Here is a 21,938-nt window from a genome sequence, read left to right on the forward strand (position 1 = left end):
CCTTCTAGCATTGAAGATGTTCCCTACTAGGGTCGTGAAACGTCTGCAAGAAAACAAGCAAACTCAGAGAGCACCAAGGACCCCACAATTCTTCTCCTCCTTCCCCCTTCTAGCACTGATAATGTTCCCTAGCTGGGTCGTGAAACGTCTGCAAGAAAACCACCAAGCTCAGAGAGCATCAGATCCTGAGCTACAACTATTCCCCTTCCTTAGTATCAGATTTGGCTACTGCATGAACCTAAATCAACCTTTTAAAGTGAACCATGAGGCTTTTAAGAAGACAAGCCAACATTTGAGTAGTTTTACTTTGATTGCAAGGTAGGTAGATCCAAAATGCCACGGCAATAAAAAGAGAGAATATCAGATTTACGCAAAGCCTGATTTCCTTGCTTCGGGCTTTGCCCGTTTCATGGGGGGTGGGAAAATATTTTCATTTCCATAAATGACATTTTAAGCAATGAGCGATCCCAGGCTGTGATTTGAAATGATGCCTGTGTTCTTCCGATCTGGAGACAGGAAGCGATTAGCAAGGGATTCACATTTCAGCATTCAGCTTCTCCCGAATTCAAAAGAACTCACATCCAGTCTGGGTGAATTTCTCACAAGATTTTATGAACAAACAGGAGGAAGGGAGGAAGGAAACGTGTTGGAAATGGATGCTGAGGACATTTGGTTGATAGTGTTATTCCTAGGTGGGCTGGCTATTAGCATTTTTTTTCCAAGGCACTACCTAACTTCAGAATCGATCGATTGCGTGTCGTCCATAAGAATAAAAGCAGAAATGCACGATATGCAACCTTGGAGATTTTCACGGACGGCTGGTTTTTGCTACCCAAACATTCCCATGTACAACTGTTTTTCTTGCTGAAGATAAATACTGAGCTGTGATTTGGTCAGCTGCAGATAACGTTTGACGTTCGCATCTGGGGAGAGAGAGAGAAGGGAAAGAAAAAAGTTTTTTTTAAAAGTTAATCTGCTTGCATAGGTAGTGCTAAGCCAAACAGGTATCAGCTTTGGGGGGTCTTTGGTGCGTTCCAAGTTTGGTGGTTTTCTTGCAGACGTTTCATGAACCAACTAGGGAACATCATCAGTGCTAGAAGGAAGTAGAGTTTGCAGAGAGGAGAACTGATACAGATAGTAATGAACAGAGCTAGAAGCTTGCAGGGCATCTAGTCCAACATCCCCCACCCCGCCCAGATGTGGGGTTCTTGGTGTTCTCTGAGGTTGGTGGTTTTCTTGCAGATATTTCATGATCCAGCTAGGGAACGTCATCAGTGCTAAAAGGGAGAAGGAGGAGAATTGTGGGGTCCCTGGTGATCTCTGAGCTGGGTGGTTTTCTCGCAGACGTTTCATGACCCAACTAGGGAACATCATCAGTGCCAGAAGGGAGTGGGGTTTGCTCTCTGTTTATATACAAGTACTATAGCTGGATTGCAGACAGCAAACCCCACTCCCTTCTAGCACTGATGTTACTTAAGTTGGGTCATGAAATGCCTGCAAGGAAACAAAACTCACTTAACAGAACTTAGCAACATCATGTCTGGGCTTATTTGCGACTCTAAGTCGAAGATTGCCTCTATTCCTCACCTTTGGGCTGCCGGCTGGTTGCCGACAACAGGTAGTGTTGTGCTTTGTCGTAATTCCCCAGGTGGTAGAACGCCACACCGGCTCGGTACAGTGCTTTGACGTTGTCGGCTTGCCTCTCTAGGACTTTGAGACTGTAGTCTTTAACCCGCTCGTAATTCACAGGCGGCATCTGAAGGAGGCAAGCTGGAGAGACAGACAGGTTAAAAAAGACACAGACATGTGGTTTCCAGGACACGACAACAACAAAAGGTTAAAAAAAAAAGAAACCCACTTATAAAAATGGCAAATGAGTAACACCTTCGCTGGAGTGAAAATCCGCTTGGAAGCCGGAAGATCCGGACCGTGTCCATTTTTCAGTTAAACACAGGAAGTCCTCGACTCGCGACAGTTGCTTAGCAACCATCAGACGTTAGGACAACTTGGTTCCAAAGCTATCAGGATCGAGGGTGACAGTGAATTATGTGTCTCAGAATCGGCTTGCTATCAGGATTCCAGTTCAGTTGTTCTAATTAAATCATGATCCTCAAGCCAAGCTTCGAAAACTTTGAAGGATTTATTAGGAGCAAACATGTCAGCATGAACTGTACGAAGCCGATTCTGAGATGCGTAATTCACGGTCACCCTTAATCCTGGTTTTCCACCCCTGCTACCCCTCTTGGGTGCATCCTAATTCATATTCTCCAACGAGAAACATGTTCCTAGCTGAGAGTCATCAATCACATTCTCCAAGTAAGAGATCTGCAGGCAGAAACTCTGGTACGGCTTTGTTACAATCTTTGCAAAAAAAGTATGGAATGCACTTTTGGTTCCAAACTGCCGCCCTGCTCTCTCAAATTTCCTCCTCCACCCCACTTCTGTTCGTGACAACTCTTAAAGCAGGCATAGAAATAAATGTTTTATGGGTTGACAAGGTCGTTAACACGAGGCCAAACTCACTTCGCCAATATCGCGACAGGAATTTGAGGCCCCCCTGGTGGTCATAAGTCAAGGAATTCCTCTATCTCTGGCTGCTAAGTTTACCGACTAGAGGGGTGGGGGAAAAATATCAGCAAGCTGCCTTACCGGCAAGATTATTGTAGCAATCACACCGGATGGTGTAGAGTTCTTTCTCTTGGTCTGCTGTCATGGCCGGCTTGTCGGCCATGAATTCCTGCAGGGGGAAAGGCATGTTGGGGTCCAGGCCCTTAATTTGCAGCAAGGCCCAATGGTAACGGCTCACGGCATCCCTAAAACGTCCTTCTTTGTAGCAGTGGTTCCCTTCCTCCTTAAAAGTGCGAGCCTGTTGCAGCCGTTGCTCAGGGATTGCATGGGAAGGAACCTGGCCGTCGGAGGAGAGAGAATTGCAATAAAATACAAGCCCTCGACTTACGGCGGTCCATTAAGTGACGTGATTGCAAAAAGTGACTTTTAGGACCGTTTTTCCACCCTTACGACCGTCGCAGCCATGTGATCCAGAGATGCTTGGCAATGGACTCCTATTTCGCAGTGTCCCATGGGTCGTGGGATCCCCTTTTTGTGACCTGCTCATCAGCCTAATCAATTGAAGAAAGCAGCTTGAGTTGGAACAGCTGCCAGCCTGGGAGGAGATTTATTAAACATCTGTTATTAAAACACCTGGTTATTGGGAAGGGCTGGATGAATGGATAAAAATGCCAAATCTGGTTCTAACTATCTAACCGACTTGGCGTAATAGGATACCATGGGCATTGACAAAATCCCCCTCCGTCAATTGCAAAAGGCACCTTAGCTTGCAACAGCTGCCGTCCTGCCACCAGCCTTTAAGAAATATAAACATTACACAACATCTGCTTCTCACAAATCTTTGGGAAGGGCTCCACAGGTGGCCGAATGTGCAAACTCCAGCCAAACATCTGGCTGACTGTGCAACTCGCCGTAATAATAATAATAATAATAATAATACAAAATCTTGGATGACATGGTTCGATCTTCCCATTGCATCGAGGGCGTGCAAATGCAAGCCGCACAATGCAACTTCTTTTTTGTATTGTTATTGTTGTTATTGTTTTTCTCTGTTTGCATGTACATTGAAAGCTTCTGCACTAAATTCCTTGCCTGTCTAATCAAATTTGGCCAAATAAAGCTACTATATTCTGTTCTGTTCTATATACAGTACTATTCTATTGTACTGTATATACTATTCTATTTTTTTTATATTTTTGCTGCAAATGGCAAACTTGCAAATTTGCAAGAAAGCAAGCCACCCCCAACCCTTTTGGCCCCCCAATTTTAATCAGGGCTCTTCCCTGGCAGGAATGCAAGTAAAGGGAGTAAGGGACCCCCCTCTTTGCCCCTTTCCCGGGGTTGCCTGCACCATGGGGAGGGTACCTTCGCCGACGCCATGCGAGGCCTACGAGGACCATCGGCTCCTGCCAACCGGCCATGCAAACCAGTCTGCTGCTGCTGCTGCTGCTCTCCAGGTTCTGCCACGCCCCCTTCGGGACCGGAAGCCGAGTGGCCGGCGGAAAAAAAACTACCAAAATGGAAGGCGGAGGTTGCCACGTGACCCGCTGAACGCCGGCTGATGGGTTGGAGTTTTAAAATTGGGGGGGTGTTCTTTTTTGGGGCAAAAACCTCTCGTTTTGCAGGTTTGTGCGGGCTGTGGGGAAGCCTTGGTGTGTAAACTGGGACGTTATTAACCCGTAGGATAGGATGGCGGTAGGGTTACTTATCCTTTGATTACCTCTTATTTCCCCCTTCTCCTGGTTGCATACTTTTTGTATTGTTATTGTTGTTATTGTTTTCTCTGTTTGCATGTACATTGAAAGCTTCTGCACTAAATTCCTTGTCTGTCTAAAAAAAATTGGCCAACTAAAGCTACTATATTCTGTTCTGTTCTATATATACAGTACTATTCTATTGTACTGTATATACTATTCTATTCCATTCTATTTTCTATACTATATTCTAATCTATTCTATATTCTATTCTGTTCTGTTCTATTCTATATTCTATTCTATTTTCTACATTCTACATTCTATACCAGAGGTCTCCAAACTTGGCCACTTTAAGACTTGTGGATTTCAACTCCCAGAATTCTCCAGCCAGCTATTCCAGCCAGCTATTCTGAGAGAATTCTGGGAGTTGAAGTCTACAAGTCTTAAAGTGGCCAAGTTTGGGGACCCCTGTTCTATACTATATTCTACCTGTATTCTACTTCTATTCTATATTCTATTCCTATTCCTATTCCATTCCAATCCAATCCAACCTAATCATATATTTTATGTATGTATGTATGTATGTATGTATGTATGTATGTATGTATATATATGTATATAGGTATGGTATTCAGCTTTGTATGGGTATTTCCCCACGTCATTATAGTTGTGCTTTTAAAGTTGTAGCAACGTTTTGGCAGAATCTCATCTGCCATCATCAGGCTTCTGTATTGGGTTTATCTATCTATCTATCTATCTATCTATCTATCTATCTATCTATCTATCTATCTATCTATCTATCTATATTCTACATTATAATCAATACTGTATATATTCTATAATCTATTATATTTTCTATTCTACTCTACTTTAGACCGTATCTAATTTTTTTCAACTTTTAAATCTATTTAATGCACAACTTTGGGGTACCCATCATGGGGCATAGATGGAGCAGGGATTTTTTGCTCCTTTTTCAGGTCCATTGTACTCAGTAACATTTCTGGAAAAGGAGTATAGATGCATCTAGAAGCAAAATCAGATCTGGATCAGGCAATGCAGTTATTCCTGATTTTCCAGCACCTGGGAGAGCAGCATGATTTTAAGTGCTTTTCAGAGACATCACATTTTATAGAATAACCAGTTGGGGTACTAGAACCATGAATTAAGAGAAAAGATTTTGGGGGTTTGTTCATAAAACATAGAGTGGACCTGAAGTCCTATGTTCTTTGCTGTACTATGATTCCAATGTCACGATACTGAATTATACAAGCAAGAAGTTCTAGAAGAAAATTAAAAAGGAGAAGATTATCCTTGGGACGAATGTTGATGCAATTAACAAAGAAGAAACTCCATTCATAGTTATTTAGGATAGAAAATTCCAAAATATTACATTTTAGGAAGACCCTAAATAAATCAAAACTTCCCTGAAAAGATATCCAAAAGATATATACTAGTTTTTCTTAGTGTCTGACCAAAATATAGATGCTAACAAACAAGAATATAGCAATCAAAATACCTGTTGAGATGGTAGCATATATTTATTTATTAAATTTACATTATTATATTATGCTTGGGATAAACACATGCCCATCATCTGACAACAAAATAAAATAAAAATATAAAACATTAAAAAACCTCCAAGCGCAGTTTATGGACTGCTAGATCTTTTTCTGCTGTCAGTTTTCTAGGTTTCTATGCTTCTATTCAGTGGCTTGCAATATAGTAAAAGCAGGATAAAAAAACAATTACATTTAAAAAAATATATAGGTGTTTGATGCAGTGATATCAGATATACATAAAGAGGACATATACATTTGTCAAAGAAATGGGTGAGAACAAGAATAGCTCTCATAGCTATATTTGCCTGCATAAAACTGCAGAGATTTTTTTAAAAAGCTTCACAAATAGCCAGTGAAATTGGAAATCAAATCCAATTTTCTATCTGTCCAGCCTTTGGAAAGTCAAGGTTCCCTTCCCAAAGATTTAATTATAGTAAGTTTCTTGAGATAAAAGAGAATAAATGAGATTTTAGTGACTGGTTTCCTTAAATTGCATTTTATTGTTTTAGCCAACTTGTTGAATATATATGTAAAGAGGTGCATGATGTATATTAACGTTTAATGTATAAAAAATGAACGATGTGCATGAAACGTGCAATTCTTCTTATTTAAGGGTTTAAATAAAGAATTGTCCAAGCAGAGGGTTTTCTTTTTGGTAAAGATGGCTAAGCAGGTAACAATGAAGCTGCTTCGTTTCTTTCCCCCATGGCATAGAAGAGTTTGAAAAGGGTTTGATTTGAAAGCTGCACTTGTCCAAGAAAAAAAATAAAAATTCTCATTTTAGTATTTGTCTTTTGCTGAGATATTATTTTCTGAGGGGGGAGGGCGTGGAAGATGGCGGCACCTCCAATTGAAAAAAAAAAAGAGAAACAGTTTCATCCAATCAAGGCAGAGACTGGTTGGACATTTTTTTAAAAAATCAAACCAGGAGACTCAACATCTTCTCTTTTCTCCGATTGGCGAAGCCGCAGCCAATCAGAAACCTCGGCCTCGTTCTTTTCCTCCAGTTGCCTTACGCTCGTTCGAATCGACACGACGCAGAGCCCGCGCGCGCCCAAAGCCCGCGCGCGCATGCTCACGAGCTTTTTAAAAAACCATGAGCCAAACCTCTCCTTTCAAAAAAAACAACACAACGTGAGGGAAAGATATTCCCGCGTCAGTCGCCTTCCAAGGAGACGATATTCTTATTTATTATATTAGCGGCAGGGAGGAAGGAGAAAGCAAAAAGAAACGGCCTCTTCCGTTTTAAACTCAAACGTGAAAGAAAAGGTTTTTTTAAAAAAATTAAAAAGCGGGGCTTCCCGCGCCTGCGCGGATTAGACCAGAGAAGCGCGCGCGCCTGCGCGGGCTCCCTTTTCTTCCTCGGCCGGCCTTTCCTGTCTCTCAATTCGCTCGCTCGCTTTCCCCCCGCCCGTCCGCGCTTGCGCACCCGCCTCCGACGGTCTCTCTCACGCGCGCCAGGGAGGGGGGGGGAAAGAGCCGCACACTCGCGCAGGCGCAGTCGGGCCCCCTTATCTCCGCTCCGCAAAGGGTGTAGCCGCCGGGCGGCGCGGTCCTTTGCCTGGCGCGCGGCGGGGCTGCCCGCGCAGGCGCGTTGGCGTCGGAGCGCGCCTCCCTCCCCTCCCTCCCTCATCCGCGGAGCGCGCGCGCCATGGACGTGAAGCGGCTGAAGGTGACGGAGCTGCGGGCCGAGCTCGGGCGGCGGGGCCTGGATTCGCGAGGCCTCAAACTCGATCTGGTCCAGCGGCTCCAAGAGGCCCTCGACGCCGAGATGCTGGCCGCCGGGCCTGAAGAAGCCGGCGCCGAGTCGGGGGCGGCCGGGCAAAGCCTCACTCGGGCCCGCCTGGGCGTTGAGGGGGACGGCGACGACGACGACGACGACGAGGAAGAGGAAGAGGAGGAAGAAGAGGAGGACGAAGAGGAGGAGGAGGAAGACGAGGAGGCGCTGCTGGCCGACGAGGAGGAGCAGCCCCCGGAGAAGCCAGAGGCGTCGGCGTCGGCCTCCGCGGGGACGACGACGACGGCAGCGGCAGCGGCGTCGGCTGGCGGCGAGCAGGCCCAAACCGAGCCCGCAGAAGGCCCCGCGCAGCCCGGAGGGGTCAACGGCGCCCAGCGGGCCGCGGAGGCCGGCGAGGAGGCCTCGGCGGCGGAGGCGGAGGCGGCAGCGGGGTCTTCGGTGGGCGGTGAGGCCGAGCAGGGCGGCGACCAGGAAGGTAAGGATGGCTGGGTCTCTTTCCCTCCCTCCCTCCCTTTCTTTCTTTCTTTCTTTCTTTCTTTCTTTCTTTCTTTCTTTCTTTCTTTCTTTCTTTCTTTCTTTCTCTTTTCTTTCTCTCTCTCTTTTTTCTTTCTCTTTTCCTTTTCCTTCCTTCGTTCCCCCCCCCCATCCTTTCTTTGCTTGTGTGTGGGGGGGATTGGGGGGAGGAAGAGAATGGAATGGAATAGAATTGCTTTTATTGGGCCAAGAGACACAAAAGGGGTCGGTCGGTCGGTCCCCGGTGCAGAAGCTCTCAGTGTACTTGCAAGGCGACAGAGGAGGAGGATAGATGGAAATTTTGAACTGATCAGACCTGGATATTTTGAAGTTTGCAAAAAAAAAACAACACACCAAAAAAACACCCACCCCACCACCTTGCTTTGAACTGCCTATATATTTAGGTGTTACTTTAACAGCTCTTAGGTCTTTAAGTTAGGACTTGAATGGTTATGTTTTTTATCAGGGAAATCGAAGATTAAATCAATAATGATAATAATAGTTAATAAAATTTGTGATACATTTTCAGTTGACTGAGTTTCATGAATAAAGTATAATAATAATAATCTATCTTAAAGCTTTGAGGTCTTTAGTGAGGACTTGGATGGTTTAAGTTTTTACCAGTCCCAAACTTTGAATCGAATCGAAGATTACATCAATAGTAGTAGTAATGATAATGATGATAATATGCAAATAAAAATACGATGATGAATACAGGCTGAACGGTAGGCTGACTGTGTGTTTGGATTGTAATTAAATAAATTAGAATAAATAAATGTGACATCCTGCTAGGATACTTGCCCTCTGATGGGTTACCATCAGACATCCCCATCGGGCAATCTGGGTCCTTGGGAAGGAGAGGCGGGAAAAACAAGGCCAGATGCAGCCTGAACATCTGGCTTGGCTGTACTTAATAACAAGGACAATGATAACAATACCTCCAATAAAATGGGGGGATAAAGAGAATAAAAGGCATAAATAATATCACAGCCACCCTCTGTGGGTTGATATGCATCATTAGACAGAATTGTGAGAATTAAGTGTTCTGATGAGAGGCCGGCATCCCCCTCCCACCATGTGCCCCCTTTATCACCCCCAGCCACTCACCTCTGTCTCTTTCTCCAGGATCCCTCATCCTCAGCAAGATGGGTGTTGGTTGCCCTCCCATTTTTTTGGTCTTTACTGATTATATAATAATAATGGTCTTTATGGGTTGTATAATAAGGACAACCTGTTGGTGCCTCGCTCTCTTTTCCCTCCTGGCTTTGCGGGGTGTGGGATGGCAAACCCCCCCACCTTTTTTTTTGTTGCAATGATTGAGGCTTTTGTTGTAAATATGGTAATGGCTTGGCTGGGGGGCTTGGTAACAATCCCTAGACTAGAGGGTGCTTTTTGGTAGTAAGCAGGTTGAGAATGGGCTCCCATTTTTTTATTTATCCGTTGGTTGGTTCATTTGATTTTTGGCTTCTGGCAGTGAGCAAGCAGAGAATTGGGATACAATTTTATTTATTTACCTGTCTGCTTGTATATTTATTTATTTATTTGCTATTTGGCTTCCTGCAGTGAGCAGGCAGAGAATTGGGCATCAATTTGCTTGCTTGCTTGCTTGATTTTTATCCTGCCATTTTATAAATAACTGGAGACAGCAAACACATAGGTAAGACAAATTCCTTCCCCTGCTTTTTCCCATCACAACTACTCAGTGAGGTGGGTTGGGCTGACAGAGAGGGACAAATTGGTTAGAAGCAGCCCAAGGGTATTGGGCATTCTTAAATAGACATAGTCCTCAAGGTACAACCGTTTGTTTAGTGGCTGTTTGAAGTTATGACAGCACTGAAAAAATGACTAAGGATGGATCCTGGCATTCGAGAACACTGTTGCAGCATCCACATAGTTGCTTTCAAGGGCATAACCAGCAAAATCGTGACCCCAAATGACCCCATCCTCTAGTTTGCCAAAAGATAATCAGGGTTATGGTGACCCTACTGAAAAACTAGTTGGTGACTAGAAAAAAAGGTAGCTGATTTTTGTTAACTACTATTTTGTAAATAGAAACAATGTTTGAAATTAAGGACATTTGGTCTGTGGAAGTCTTCCTCCACAAATGTATTAATGCTGTGGCAGTTTCTGGTTTTTTTTAAAAAAATATCCTTTAAAAGCTGATGTAGCAGAATAGTCTACACAGCATAACTTTCTTTTTATTTTTTTGTGCTAAATCTTAGATTGGGCTCCTTAAGACAGAGTTCTGTTCCCCCTCCCTTTTTTTTTGCCAAAAATTGCTTTGATAGGATATGCACCACAGCAATTTGTGTAAAATATGTTGTGAAATGACTTTTGTGGGTCTGTGGTTCTGATTTTGTTTTGTCACAAAGTGTGATCCCCATTCAACATAGTGCCCTCTCCCGTTGTTAGGGATTCCCAGAATCTCTAAAAAAATTCCAGAATTCCTGGGTGCCATAAGTTGTCTTGGATGGTCTTAATTACCGTAGCTTTCTTTCTCATCTAGGTTAAAAGAGGGCATAACAAATATCTACAAAAGTCATTCGTAAACATCATAGATATTAATAAAACTAAAGTAGTTTAAGGATAGAATGTGCTCCAGAATATGTTTGATGTAAAGTTGAGTGTCATCCACAGCATAACTTGAATAATATTGATGATACTGTATGAATAATTATAATTAAAGAATTATTGTTACTATTTCAATTTATGTGCTTAGCAGATAGGAAGTCATGATTACCTGAACATTTGCTCTATTCTTCTTTGCTAGCTGCAAGAAAATACTTTAAAAATTATGTTTTGGGGTTTTAACCTGTTATAGATAGCCCTGAACATTTTCTTTATATTCCTAACAGCCATCTCTGTTATTATTCCTTTTTACTTTGAGGTGATGGTCATATGAGCAGTATAAACATTTGAATATGGCAGTAAGATTTGGTTTTGGAATGCAATGCATATTTTAATTGTCACTCTCTAACAATGTTGTGAGGAGATTTATACAGTTTTCACGACAAATCTGATATACTTGCTAGGTCCTTGCAAGAAATTGAAGTGCTTCTTGTGCTCTGTTGCGATTTAATAAATACCAAGCCCCAAATATAATATTTGATCAGTTTTTTCTAGCTGTATGTTTTTCTTAAACTGCTCTCCTTTAGTTTGCAAAATTGTTGGTCCCCATACCCAGTGAGGACTTGGTTAATTGCAGAACTTGAAATAAAATTTCACACTTATCTGCAGGAAGCATATTAATGACATAATGAATTGCATAGCTAACTACACAGGCCTGTTGAAGTTTAGATTGTACATATGGGATAAGGTCTTTGGGGGATTTTAATCTACACAAGATTGATTTTCTGCATTCAGAAAGCTTTTGTAATATATAAGCATCCACATTAGTCTTTAAAATATGGAGGCTTTTCCAGAAAGTATAAATAAGGGATAATGATGTATATGTCAATCATGCATATGTTAAAAGGCCTTCCCTCTGAGAGCATTACAGAAAGGCAGAACTCCGAAGTGGAAAATGAAACATGCCATTTTGATTTCCTGCAGTTGCATTGAGCGATAGGTACCTAAAGTAGACAGATGTGATGTGAGGCTTGTTCGTAATTATTTATTTATTGGGCACAAGGGATTTGGGCTACTCAAAGAGTCTAAGCACCAGGTGAGGGTTATATTCTATGCTTGAAATGGTCAAAAGGACTTGCGTGTTTTCTGTATGTTCCCCTCCCCCCCCAAACAAAATCTGCCTGCTTGTTTTTCTGCCTCTTCCCAGGAAATGAGGATGAGAAGGCAAAACAGGCTGGGCCAGACGGTGAACGACACGGCCTCAAAAGACAGCGCGATGAGAAGGAAGAGCACGGTCGTGCTTATTTTGAGTTTCGAGAGGAGGCTTATAACAGCCGGTGAGCTACGGATGGCTTGGGCTGGGATTTTAATCTGCTGTGCCGGAGGAGCGAAACAGAAGTGCAATAGAGAATCTGGAGAGCGGGTTTTAGTGGCTTAGGAGCAAATCAAGAAACCTTATCAAAGGTTTGCAGGCATTGATAACGATTGATATACCGGCTCCCACCTTTCTGTGGAACACAGAATACACCGTATTGTGGAGTGGTGCGGTGGCCTAGAGGGGGAGCTCTCGCCTCACAATCAGGAGGCTGTGAGTTCGATCCTAGGTAGAGGCAGATATTTCTCTCTCTGGGCACAATGAGAATATATCTGTTGAATTTAACTCTGCATTGGCGACAGGAAGGGCATCCGGCCAGTAAAACAGTCAGCTCCATTTCAGTTGCCCAGACTCCACCCCCCGCAAGGGATTATGATGAGGATGACAGAATACACTGTATTATGGTGATTGGGATGTTGGAGTGGGACCAGGCAGGCCTAGGATGAAGTTGGCTCCTTCGGCAATTTCCTTATCTTGGTCTGTGGGGTATAGGCAGTCCTCGACTTACAATGATTCATTTAGTGACCGAAGTTACAACGGCACTAGAAAAAAGTGACTTATGACCATTTTGCACACTTTCCAACCACTGCGGCTTCCCCGTGGTCACGCGATCAAAATTCAGACCACTTGGCAACTGACTCATATTCATGACTGTTGCTGCATCCCGGGGTCATGCGAAACGCTCTTTGCAGCCTTCTGACCAGCAAAGTCAACGGGGAAGCCTGATTCGCCTAACAACCGTGGCAAAGAAAGGTCGTAAAACGGGGCAACATTCCCTTAACAAATGCCTCACAAATTTTGGACTCAGTTGTGGGTCATAAGTCGAGGACTACCTGTATTCCAAAGAACGGAAGCCAGAACTGGGGGGGGAGAGAGCAGAGGGGTTGTTTTCTTTTTACACACCTTTTTTTTATGACGGTGAATTTTAAAAGATGGTTTTCTCAGTTGTACTTTTCAATGCAGATCTAAGTCTCCACCACCCCCAGAAGAGGAAGCTAAGGCAGAGGATGATGAGACTCTCGTGATGTTGGATACATGTACGTATCAATTCTGTGCGCGTGTCTCTCTAGGAGCAAAAGCAAAGGTAATAATTGAAGGTGGAATAAATTTCAGTCCTGCTCAAGGCAGCACCAGTTGCCTGAAGAAGATAATTAAAACCTGAATGGTTCTGTGGTTTTATTTTAATGGCCCTCTTGAAGCAGAACACTAATCTGAGTCATAATCCTCGCTTCCATCGTCCAGTGCATAAGGCAAGCCTGCGGCCTTATTCCCCATCGAAGTATAATTCTGTGAAATCAGTGGAATTTGTTCTTACTGAACCAAACGTTGTTTTTCATATTTAATCTCCCGCTTCCCGATTCAACAGGGAAAAAAACCCAGATGTAGTAAAATAATTGCAGGCCTTAAGTCTTTGTTTTTGTTTAGCCAAACTCTGGTTTTCATCGTGCCCCTGCTTCCGTTTCTCAGCACAGATACATGCGATCTTCACTTCAAAGTCACCAAGGACCGCTACGGAGGGCAGCCTCTGTTTTCGGAGAAGTTCCCCAATCTCTGGTCTGGGGCGAGAAGCACCCACGGGGTGAAAGGGGGCAAAGTCTGCTTTGAGGTGAAGGTGAGGAGGCTGGTAGTCCACGTTAAGAGTTTTTGGTCCCAAGTGGGATCAGGGCCAATTTGGGGTGCACTCCATTCAATTTACGGGGCAGGATGTGTCTTCACTAGGGGTGGTGCGGTGGCCTGAAAGTGGAGCTGTGAGTTTGATCCTAGGTAAAGGCAGATATTTCTCTCTCTGGGCCCACTGAGAATATTATCTGCTGAACAAAACTCTGCATTGGCGACAGGAAGGGCATCCAGCCACTAAAACATTCTGCTCCGTTCAGTTGCCAGACCCCACTCCACAAGGGATTACAGGGTCGTTAAAAGAAGACGATGTGAAAATTGTTAGGAAAAACTGTAGATTTGCAATTGCTTGAAAGGCTTAGCTAATGGGCATAAAGCAGCAGCATTTAGAATAGGTAGTCCTTGACTTATGACCACAGCTGGGACCAGAATTTCTATTGCTAAGCAAGGAAAGTGAGTGAGTTGCACCTGATTTTCCAGACTTTTTGGTAGTTGTTAAGCAGATCACTGCGTTATTAAGCGAATTGTGCGGTCGTTCCGCAAATCCAGCTTGCCCCATTGACTTTTCTTGTCAAGACACCAGCTGGGAAGATTGCAAATGGTGATCACGTGACCTTGGCATGCTGTGGCAACACTGCAGCCAGTCATGAGTGCGAAGACTGGTTGTAAGTCCCTTTTCTCGGTGCCACTGTAACTTTGAACTGTTGTTAAGTGCTTGTAAGTCGAGGATTATTTGTATTATAAATGAATTGACCGGGAAGTCAAATTGCTTAAGCTGCTATTCACACGGTACTTTTTTATCAGAATCAAGTCTTACAGAGGCAGGGAACTCGAAGGGGAAACCGGCCAGGAAGGGAGATTCACATCTTCTCTCCGCCTGTTTCCCATCACCTGGTGTTTTTGGTCTTCCCCTCCCTGTCTTAGGTGATACAAAACCTGCCCCTCAAGGAAGGCTGCACAGAGACTCAGCTGCTCCGGGTCGGATGGTCTGTCGACCTCTCTCGTTCCCAGCTAGGTAAGTCGCCCTTCCAAGTGACCTCCCAAGAAAAGCTCAGCTGACCCTTCCTGGGTTAGTAATGAGGAGGCTAGGAATGGGGGCGGGGGGGTGTCCAAAGCACCGCCAGAGTAAGCATTGCTGTCTCCTAGGTGAGGATGAGTTTTCTTACGGCTACGATGGACGAGGGCTGAAGGCTGAAAATGGGCAGTTTGAAGAATTTGGTCAGACCTTTGGGGAGACCGATGTGATCGGTTGCTTTGCCGTAAGTGCCGTGCGGGAAAGACTCGATTGGGGGCATGAGCCTTTGGCGAAACCCCCCGATTTGAGGCAAGTGAACTGCTCTGTTCCTTGATCCGGTCTCATTCAGGAGACCGCCACCTGCTTTAAGTGCCATCTTCAGCCTTTGCCCTAATCTCCTTATGCCCCATCTGTCTGTCTGGCTTGCTGACCGCTCAGCAAAGCACCACGCCGCTTCCTGCTTGAAAAACGAGCGCCCCCCAAAACCACGGCTCCAGGGGGGTGGTCCAAATCCCCCGCAGGGCCGATAACCCCCCCTCCCCTCACACACTTTCCGTCTCCTGCCTTACAGAACTTTGAAAGTGAAGAGGTGGAGCTGTCCTTCTCCAAGAACGGAGAGGACCTGGGCGTGGCCTTCCAAATCAGCAAAGAATTGCTGGGGGACAGGGCCCTTCTGCCCCACGTCCTGTGCAAGAATTGTGCCGTGGAGGTCAATTTCGGCCAGAAGGACGAGCCCTTTTTCCCGGTTCCTGAGGATTACCTGTTCATTCACGCCGTCCCTGTGGAGGAGCGTGTGCGCACCCCGGCACCCCCCAAAGCGCCTGCAAAATGTGAGGTAGCCTAAGTCTCTTTTGTTTTGCTCCCTTCCGCCCTCCCCCCTTCCCCAGTAAACAGCCTGCTAGATACTTTCAGTCTTGAGGGATCAGGTGGCGTCCGCACTGCAGTGTTGCAGCTGTGAATAGGTGTTTCTTAAATTCGATCCCTAGCATCGGTTTGCGTATCTTTATCAATAGGTAAGAACCTGCAGCCCTTTAGGGACGGTGCCTGATGAAGTAGTAGGTCAGGAAGGCAATACGGGCCGTGGATTGACCACATCAGTCTGATTGAAATTATTTTTTTCTCCTCTTGGTCAAGGGTCTCCAAACTTGACAAGACTGGTGGACTTCAACTCGTGGAATTAAAAATTCCTCAGCCTGGCTGAGGAATTCTGGGAGTTGAAGCCCACCGGTCTTAAAGTTGCACAGTGTGAAGATCCCTGCCCTTGAGTGTCCCGCCCTCTCCTTTATGTAGGTGTGAGCACTTTTCCCGTGCCCTCTGTTTGATCAATGGCAAGGAGTGAGGGAATTCCCAAAAGGGAGAAGAAGGCTGTGTCTTGAACCTTAAGTTTCAGAAACTGTGTGGTGTTTCCTTTTTCTCTTTAAGAGTTCTAAGAGTACCGATATTGATAGCTCGGGGTTGAAATGTGGGGTCTTTGATGCTGTCAGAGCTTGGTTTTCTTGCAGACATTTCATGACCCAGCTAGAGTACATCATCAGTGCTAGAAGGGAGTAGGGTTTACTCTCTATTTATAAACAGATGGCTTGCCTTGTCCGGGTGATAAGGTTGGGTCATGAAACTTCTGCAAGAAAACAACCAAGCTCAGAGAACACCAAGGACTCCACAATTCTAAGATCTCTCATTCTCTAAACTTAAGAATGGAAATGCTATCTTGGTCTGTTAGAGCTTTGATTCCCACAGTGACCAGTCATCAGTGTCCCTGAGAAGACCACAGAAGCACCCCAAAACAATAAGGCTCCCGTTGTCTGCTTCTGAAGCCTTGAGGAAATAGCGACTAGCAGCCATTGATAGCTTTATCATCGGAATCCCTGCAGACCTCTTTTAAAAGCCAGTCATGCTACTGGTCCTCGAGATACCTCACAATAAGCAAATGCTATGATTCTCAATTGGCATTCGGGGCCAACAGCTTTTTTGGCAGCGCAAAGCCCTCCTTGAGTGCCTGTCTCTCTCAGTGGATCGGTTAAAAGGCTACAAATATTTCTGGGTACTGTATCTTAGTTTCCCTTTTATCTTTTTCCTTCTCAAGGCTGTCTCGGCCGATCTGAACTTTTTGCACGGAGAGGCATTTCCAGGCACCCCCGTAGCCTTAATAGCATTTTGGCCGCATCCTCTCCTGCAGAGGCCTCGGTTGGATGGCGTCGCTTACTGTCTCTCTCTCTCTCTCTCTCGTCTTCCTGAACCAGGTTTTACTGATGGTTGGGCTACCAGGATGTGGGAAAACGTTTTGGGCCCAGAAGCACACCCAGGAGAATCAGGACAAGCGTTTCAACATCTTGGGGACTGACAACATCTTGTACCAAATGAAGGTAGAAAAACCAAAACAGGTCCTCCTTCTGATTTCCTCAAATAAAAAAACCAATCCGATCTGGTGATACATAATTTCCAAAATTTTGGGGAGGAACTGCCCCTGATTGATCCCCTCCCTATTTTTTCCCCAAATGTGCAGGTTCCTCCCTCCTTTAATCTTTCTGCTCTCCCCCAATTTCCTTCCTCGTCAGACAAAAGGCCCCGTGGTTGAAGAGCCGCTGCCTATCGAAGCTCGCGATTCGCTGCTTCAGCAAGCTGCCCGTTGCGTGAGCAAACTGGTCCAGATCGCACCCCGGACAAGGAGAAATTTTATTCTCGATCAGGTAATTTATATTTAAAAATCCAGAGACGTCAGATGGATTAGTCCCAGGAAAAGAGAACAAACGTGGCAAAAGAATTTTTTTTTATCTCCACAAGAGATTCTGAACCAGCAGAGCGAGAATGCAATTTTTTTGACCTCTGCAATTCAGTTTACACATAACAAATACCAAACCCTGCTTTGTTTTATTGTGGTTTCTCAAACAAACCACATTTGGCATGGCTCAAACACGCTGAGCTAAGCCAGGTACGCCATCCTGTGATCTATTCTAGCCTGTTGGGTCAACTCCGTGAATGGATAAACTTTGACTTCGCACTTGGGTTTTTTTCTATTGTTGGTGTTCTTTTACCAGATAGACATAGGCAGCTTTAAAAGCCAAATGATTCTTGCTCAGGTAGTCCTTGAGTTAGGACCTTATTGGAGCCTACCTATTATGGTTGTAAAATGGGTCAATGATGTGACTGACCTTACATCTTTTGAGCCAGTTTTAAGCAAATGCTGTGTCTCTTACGCAGTTTACAGAGTCAGCATCCTGCCCCCAACAATCTGGGTCCTCGTTTTAGAAGGACAGACGGCTGAGTCAATCTTGAGCCGGTCAGGATTGAACTCCTGGCAGTTGGTAGATCCTGTAATACTGCAATCTAACCACAGGGAGGGAGGAAGATAACAATAGCACTTAGACTTAAATACCGCTTCCCAGTGCTTCCCAGCCCCTCTCTAAGCGGTTTACAGAGTCAGCCTATTTCCCCCCCAACAACCTGGGTCCTCATTTTACTGACCTCGGAAGGACGGAAGGCTGAGTTAACCTTGAGCCGGTCAGGATCGAACTCCTGGCTGTGGGCAAGAGTTAGCCTGAAATGCTGCATCCTAACCACTGCGCCACCACGGCTCCAAACGGCTTCAGCATCTCTGGAAGGTGCGATCCAGGTGACCCGGCTGCTTCCCCTCTCTGAAGCCCCCTTTCCCCTCACTCCTAGTGCAACGTCTACAATTCCGGCCAGCGGAGGAAACTGCTGCCTTTCAAAGGGTTCCTTCGCAAAGTGGTGGTGCTAGTGCCCAGCGAGGAAGATTGGGTGGATAGGCTGCAGCAGAGGGAGAAGGCCGAAGGGGAGAGCGTGCCAGAATCGGTGATGCTGGAAATGAAAGGTACAGTCCATTCAGAGGTCCAGACTGGGGTGGAGCTGGGGGGGGGGGGGAAATGAGGCTTTTGGGGCCTTCTCATCTCTCTGGCCTTCTGCATCGCTTCCACCCCAGCCAACTTCTCCCTTCCGGACAAGTGCGACTACATCGACGAAGTCCTCTTTCAAGAGTTGGCGAAAGAAGAGGCTCTGCCTCTGGTCACTAAATACAAGGAAGAGGCCCGGAAACTCCTCCCACCCTCCGAGAAACGGACGAACCGTCGCAACAACCGGAACAAACGCAACCGCCAGAATCGCAACCGCGGCCAGGGATACGGTGAGGCTGGAGGCGGGCGAGGCAGGCCGCGGGTACCGTTGTCCTGGTTTGCTGAACTGCCAGGAACTTGTTCAGATCTTCAGAAGAATTATGGGCCCTTTCCAAGGGTCTAGGAAAGCCAAGTCGCTGCGGGACAACTCAACGCTGGCTTAATTGTTTCATTCAGTTGTTGTTATTCGTCCAAAATTAGTTCTTGTGTTTGTTGAATTGTCCCGGGGCGAGTTGACCCATTCTGCCTTTCAGAGCCGTGTATTATGACTCTCCTCTTTCTGTCTGTGCTTGCTCTTTGGCCCCTGTAAATCGATTTTTTTCCCCCTCTGGCATTTCTGCTGGCTTGTGGGGGGAACAATTTGGAGGGGCTCACATGATGGGATCCAGTTGGGGGGGGGGGGGGTGCTTAGTCCTCTCAGATCTTGGTTGCTTTTTTCCAGACGTTTCATTACCCAACCAACAGCATCAGTCCTAGAGGGGATTGATGTTTGTGGAGAGGAGGAGGGAGGAGGACTATGGGGTCTTTGGCGCTTTCTGAGCTTGGTTCTATTTTACAGACATTCCATTACCCAACTAGCTAGCGTCAGTACTAGAAGGGGACATTTGCAGCAAACCCCGTTCAGCTAGGATCTTGGACTTCATCAGAAATCCGGATGGATTTCACCGAGCCCAAACTGTGGTCTAACTCCTTGTCTCTCCTGTTTTTCCCAGTCGGAGGAAGTCAGCGCCGAGGTTACAACAATCGAGCCTATGGACAACAGCAGTACTGGGGTCAACCTGGAAACAGAGGCGTGAGTATATCTTTTATTTTTGTGGGTCGTCGCACAATTGAGTCCTTCCCAAGGACCTGGGTTAGGCAGATGTGGATGTTGGATGGTTTTAAAGGTTTCATCGCAGGATATAAGTTGTTCCAATCAATTGTTTGCAATTGACAGGTGTTGAATTTTGTCAATGTCGTTGCTCCAGTTTTGGAGTTGCACCCAAGGCGTTTAATGCTATGTTTGCTTATTAATCATTGATTCATTTATTTTTATGCTGCCCAGTGATAATGGCAAATCTAGCTGGCTTTCCTTCCCACACATTGATAAGGGCATTTTAAAATATTTTCTATTGCTCATGGAGATCATTTGGTGCCTTGCTTGCTTTTAGCTTTCTTGGAAGTTTTTTTAACATGTGCAAATTTAGGATTCATCAGTGGCCCTTGCCAGCCGAATCGGCAATAAATAGCAATAGCCCTTAGACTTTACGTACCGCTTCACAGTTCATTACAGCCCTCACTGAGCAGTTCACAGAGTCAGCCCATCGCCCCCAACAATCCGGATCCTTGTTTTACCGACCTCGGAAGGACAGAAGGCTGAGTCAACTTCTGAGCTGGTCCGGATCGAACTCCTGCCAGTAGCATTGGCCTGCATTACTGCATTCTAACCACTGTGCTACCATGGCTCTTAAATAATGATGGGACCACTAATTCTCCCCTCTCCCCCCATTAGTTTAAAAGCGGTGGTCTCCAACCTTTTGGGCCCCAGAAATCTGTTCCTCGGAGAAAAGATTTCCCGTGGACCAGAGGGGACATGATTTTCAGTGCTGCCTGGCATGCTGTGGCCAGGACTGGGTGGGTGGGTGGGTGTTAGGGACCCCCGTCTAGAGAATGCAAATGCCAAAGGGGTTAGGAAAGAGAAACCTTGATACCTTTGATGGTCCAAGGAAGGTGCTTAGAAACTCAGGGCGGTGACGACACCTGGCCCTGGTTTGAGCAAGCCATGGCCTGTGAATGAGGCTTCTGCCCAGTGGCCCTAGGACATCGATGCTTCTAACCGACATCTTTTAACACCACAGGGTTATCGCAACTTCTACGACAGCTACAGAGGCAGGGATTACAATCGCTTCTACGGACGTGATTACGATTACAACAGATACCGGGACTACTACAGGGACTACAACCGAGAGGTAAGAGGTGGTTTTAAAAAAAAAAAAAAACCTTCCCGGGCAGATTTACAGGTAGTTCTTGATGTACAACCATAATGAAGCCTGCCCATCATGGTTGTAAGTTACGACGGTCACTTATTTTACAATTTTCGTGTGTGTGTGTGTGTTGTAGTCCTTAAATAGAAATTGTGCTGGCGAAGCAACGGGCGTGATTTTGTCCAAAACTGGAGGTGCCACTACTCTTCCAATAGGGATCTGACTACAGGCAGTCCTTGACTTATGCCCACAGTTGAGCCCCAAATTTCCATGGCTAAGTGAGACATTGAGTGAGCTTTGTCTCATTTTACGACCTCCATGGTCACGTGATCAGAACTCAAAAAAATACTTTGGCAATTGACTCACATCAAGAAATCCCATTTTGGACCTCCTGACAAGCAAGAGCCCATGGGGAAGCCAGATTCAGTTCGACTAATTGAACAACTGCAGCGATTCAATTGAGAACAGTGGCGAGGAAGTTCATAAAACGGGGCTTAACAAGTCACTTAAACCAATCGTTCACACTTAGCAACAGAAATCCTGGCCTCCCTAAGTCTAGGACTACCTGTAGTCAGGTAAATCTTCTTGTTTGGTCAAATAATCTACCGTGGACGTTCCTTCTTAACTCTGTCTTGTTTTCAGTGGCAGAACTACTATCAAGACAGAGACCGATACTACAGGAATTACTACGGATACCAGGGGTACCGGTGAAACCCCTTAGCCGCCTCCACCCTTCAGCCAAGCAGCCAGGCTCGACAGAGGGAGAGATGGGGGGAGAAGCGTCCACCACTTCTCCAGAAGCAAGCAATGGAAACGGGAGTTGGGGGGGTGGGAAGGGGGAGGGAGGAGGAGGAGGAGGAGGAAGAAAGCAGTGGCTGGGTTTGAGAGAGAGAGAGAGAGAGAGAGAGAGAAGGGGTGGGAAGGGGGAGGTTTGAAAACCGAAACAAAAATTGTAAATTTTTTTTTAAAAGTTTGTTGGAAAAAAAAATATTGTCTTATTCTATAAAAAGAGAGAGAAAAAAAACCAGAAAAAAAAACAAAACCCGCACACCACATTTCGAACTCTAGTTTAGACATTTGTAATCCCCATTTGTTCTCCTGGGAAAAAAAGAGAGAGAGAGAGAGAGAGCAGCAGCACTTAAAAAAGCCGTCTATGATCGGATAGGAAAATAAGACATGGTAGAGCAGCTAGGCTGGCAG

At 45.4% G+C, this 21,938-nt stretch overlaps 2 protein-coding genes across 2 annotated transcripts; one reads left to right on the top strand and one right to left on the bottom strand.

Moving 5' to 3' along the window:
- Nucleotides 1-591: 591 nt before the first annotated feature.
- Nucleotides 592-4,054, bottom strand: TTC9C (tetratricopeptide repeat domain 9C). The gene is made up of 4 exons (XM_026689320.2): nucleotides 3,934-4,054; nucleotides 2,650-2,905; nucleotides 1,588-1,770; nucleotides 592-923 (listed from the first exon to the last, which is right to left on the bottom strand). The coding sequence occupies exons 1-4, from the start codon at nucleotides 3,946-3,948 to the stop codon at nucleotides 829-831; spliced, it is 549 nt and encodes a 182-aa protein (XP_026545105.1). The 5' UTR covers nucleotides 3,949-4,054; the 3' UTR covers nucleotides 592-828.
- A 3,335-nt stretch (nucleotides 4,055-7,389) lies between these two features.
- HNRNPUL2 (heterogeneous nuclear ribonucleoprotein U like 2) lies at nucleotides 7,390-21,825 on the top strand. The gene is made up of 14 exons (XM_026689318.2): nucleotides 7,390-8,034; nucleotides 11,848-11,977; nucleotides 12,979-13,052; nucleotides 13,488-13,627; nucleotides 14,557-14,647; nucleotides 14,779-14,891; nucleotides 15,219-15,482; nucleotides 16,888-17,010; nucleotides 17,203-17,334; nucleotides 18,308-18,476; nucleotides 18,585-18,785; nucleotides 19,488-19,567; nucleotides 20,613-20,723; nucleotides 21,381-21,825. Exons 1-14 carry the CDS (start codon nucleotides 7,473-7,475, stop codon nucleotides 21,447-21,449), a joined length of 2,259 nt encoding a protein of 752 aa, XP_026545103.2. The 5' UTR covers nucleotides 7,390-7,472; the 3' UTR covers nucleotides 21,450-21,825.
- Nucleotides 21,826-21,938: the final 113 nt, after the last annotated feature.

The sequence above is a fragment of the Notechis scutatus genome, chromosome 14, assembly GCF_049901735.1.
Source record: "Notechis scutatus isolate UNSWTSFEM ecotype Mainland chromosome 14, rNotScu1.2, whole genome shotgun sequence".
Lineage (NCBI taxonomy): Eukaryota > Metazoa > Chordata > Lepidosauria > Squamata > Elapidae > Notechis > Notechis scutatus.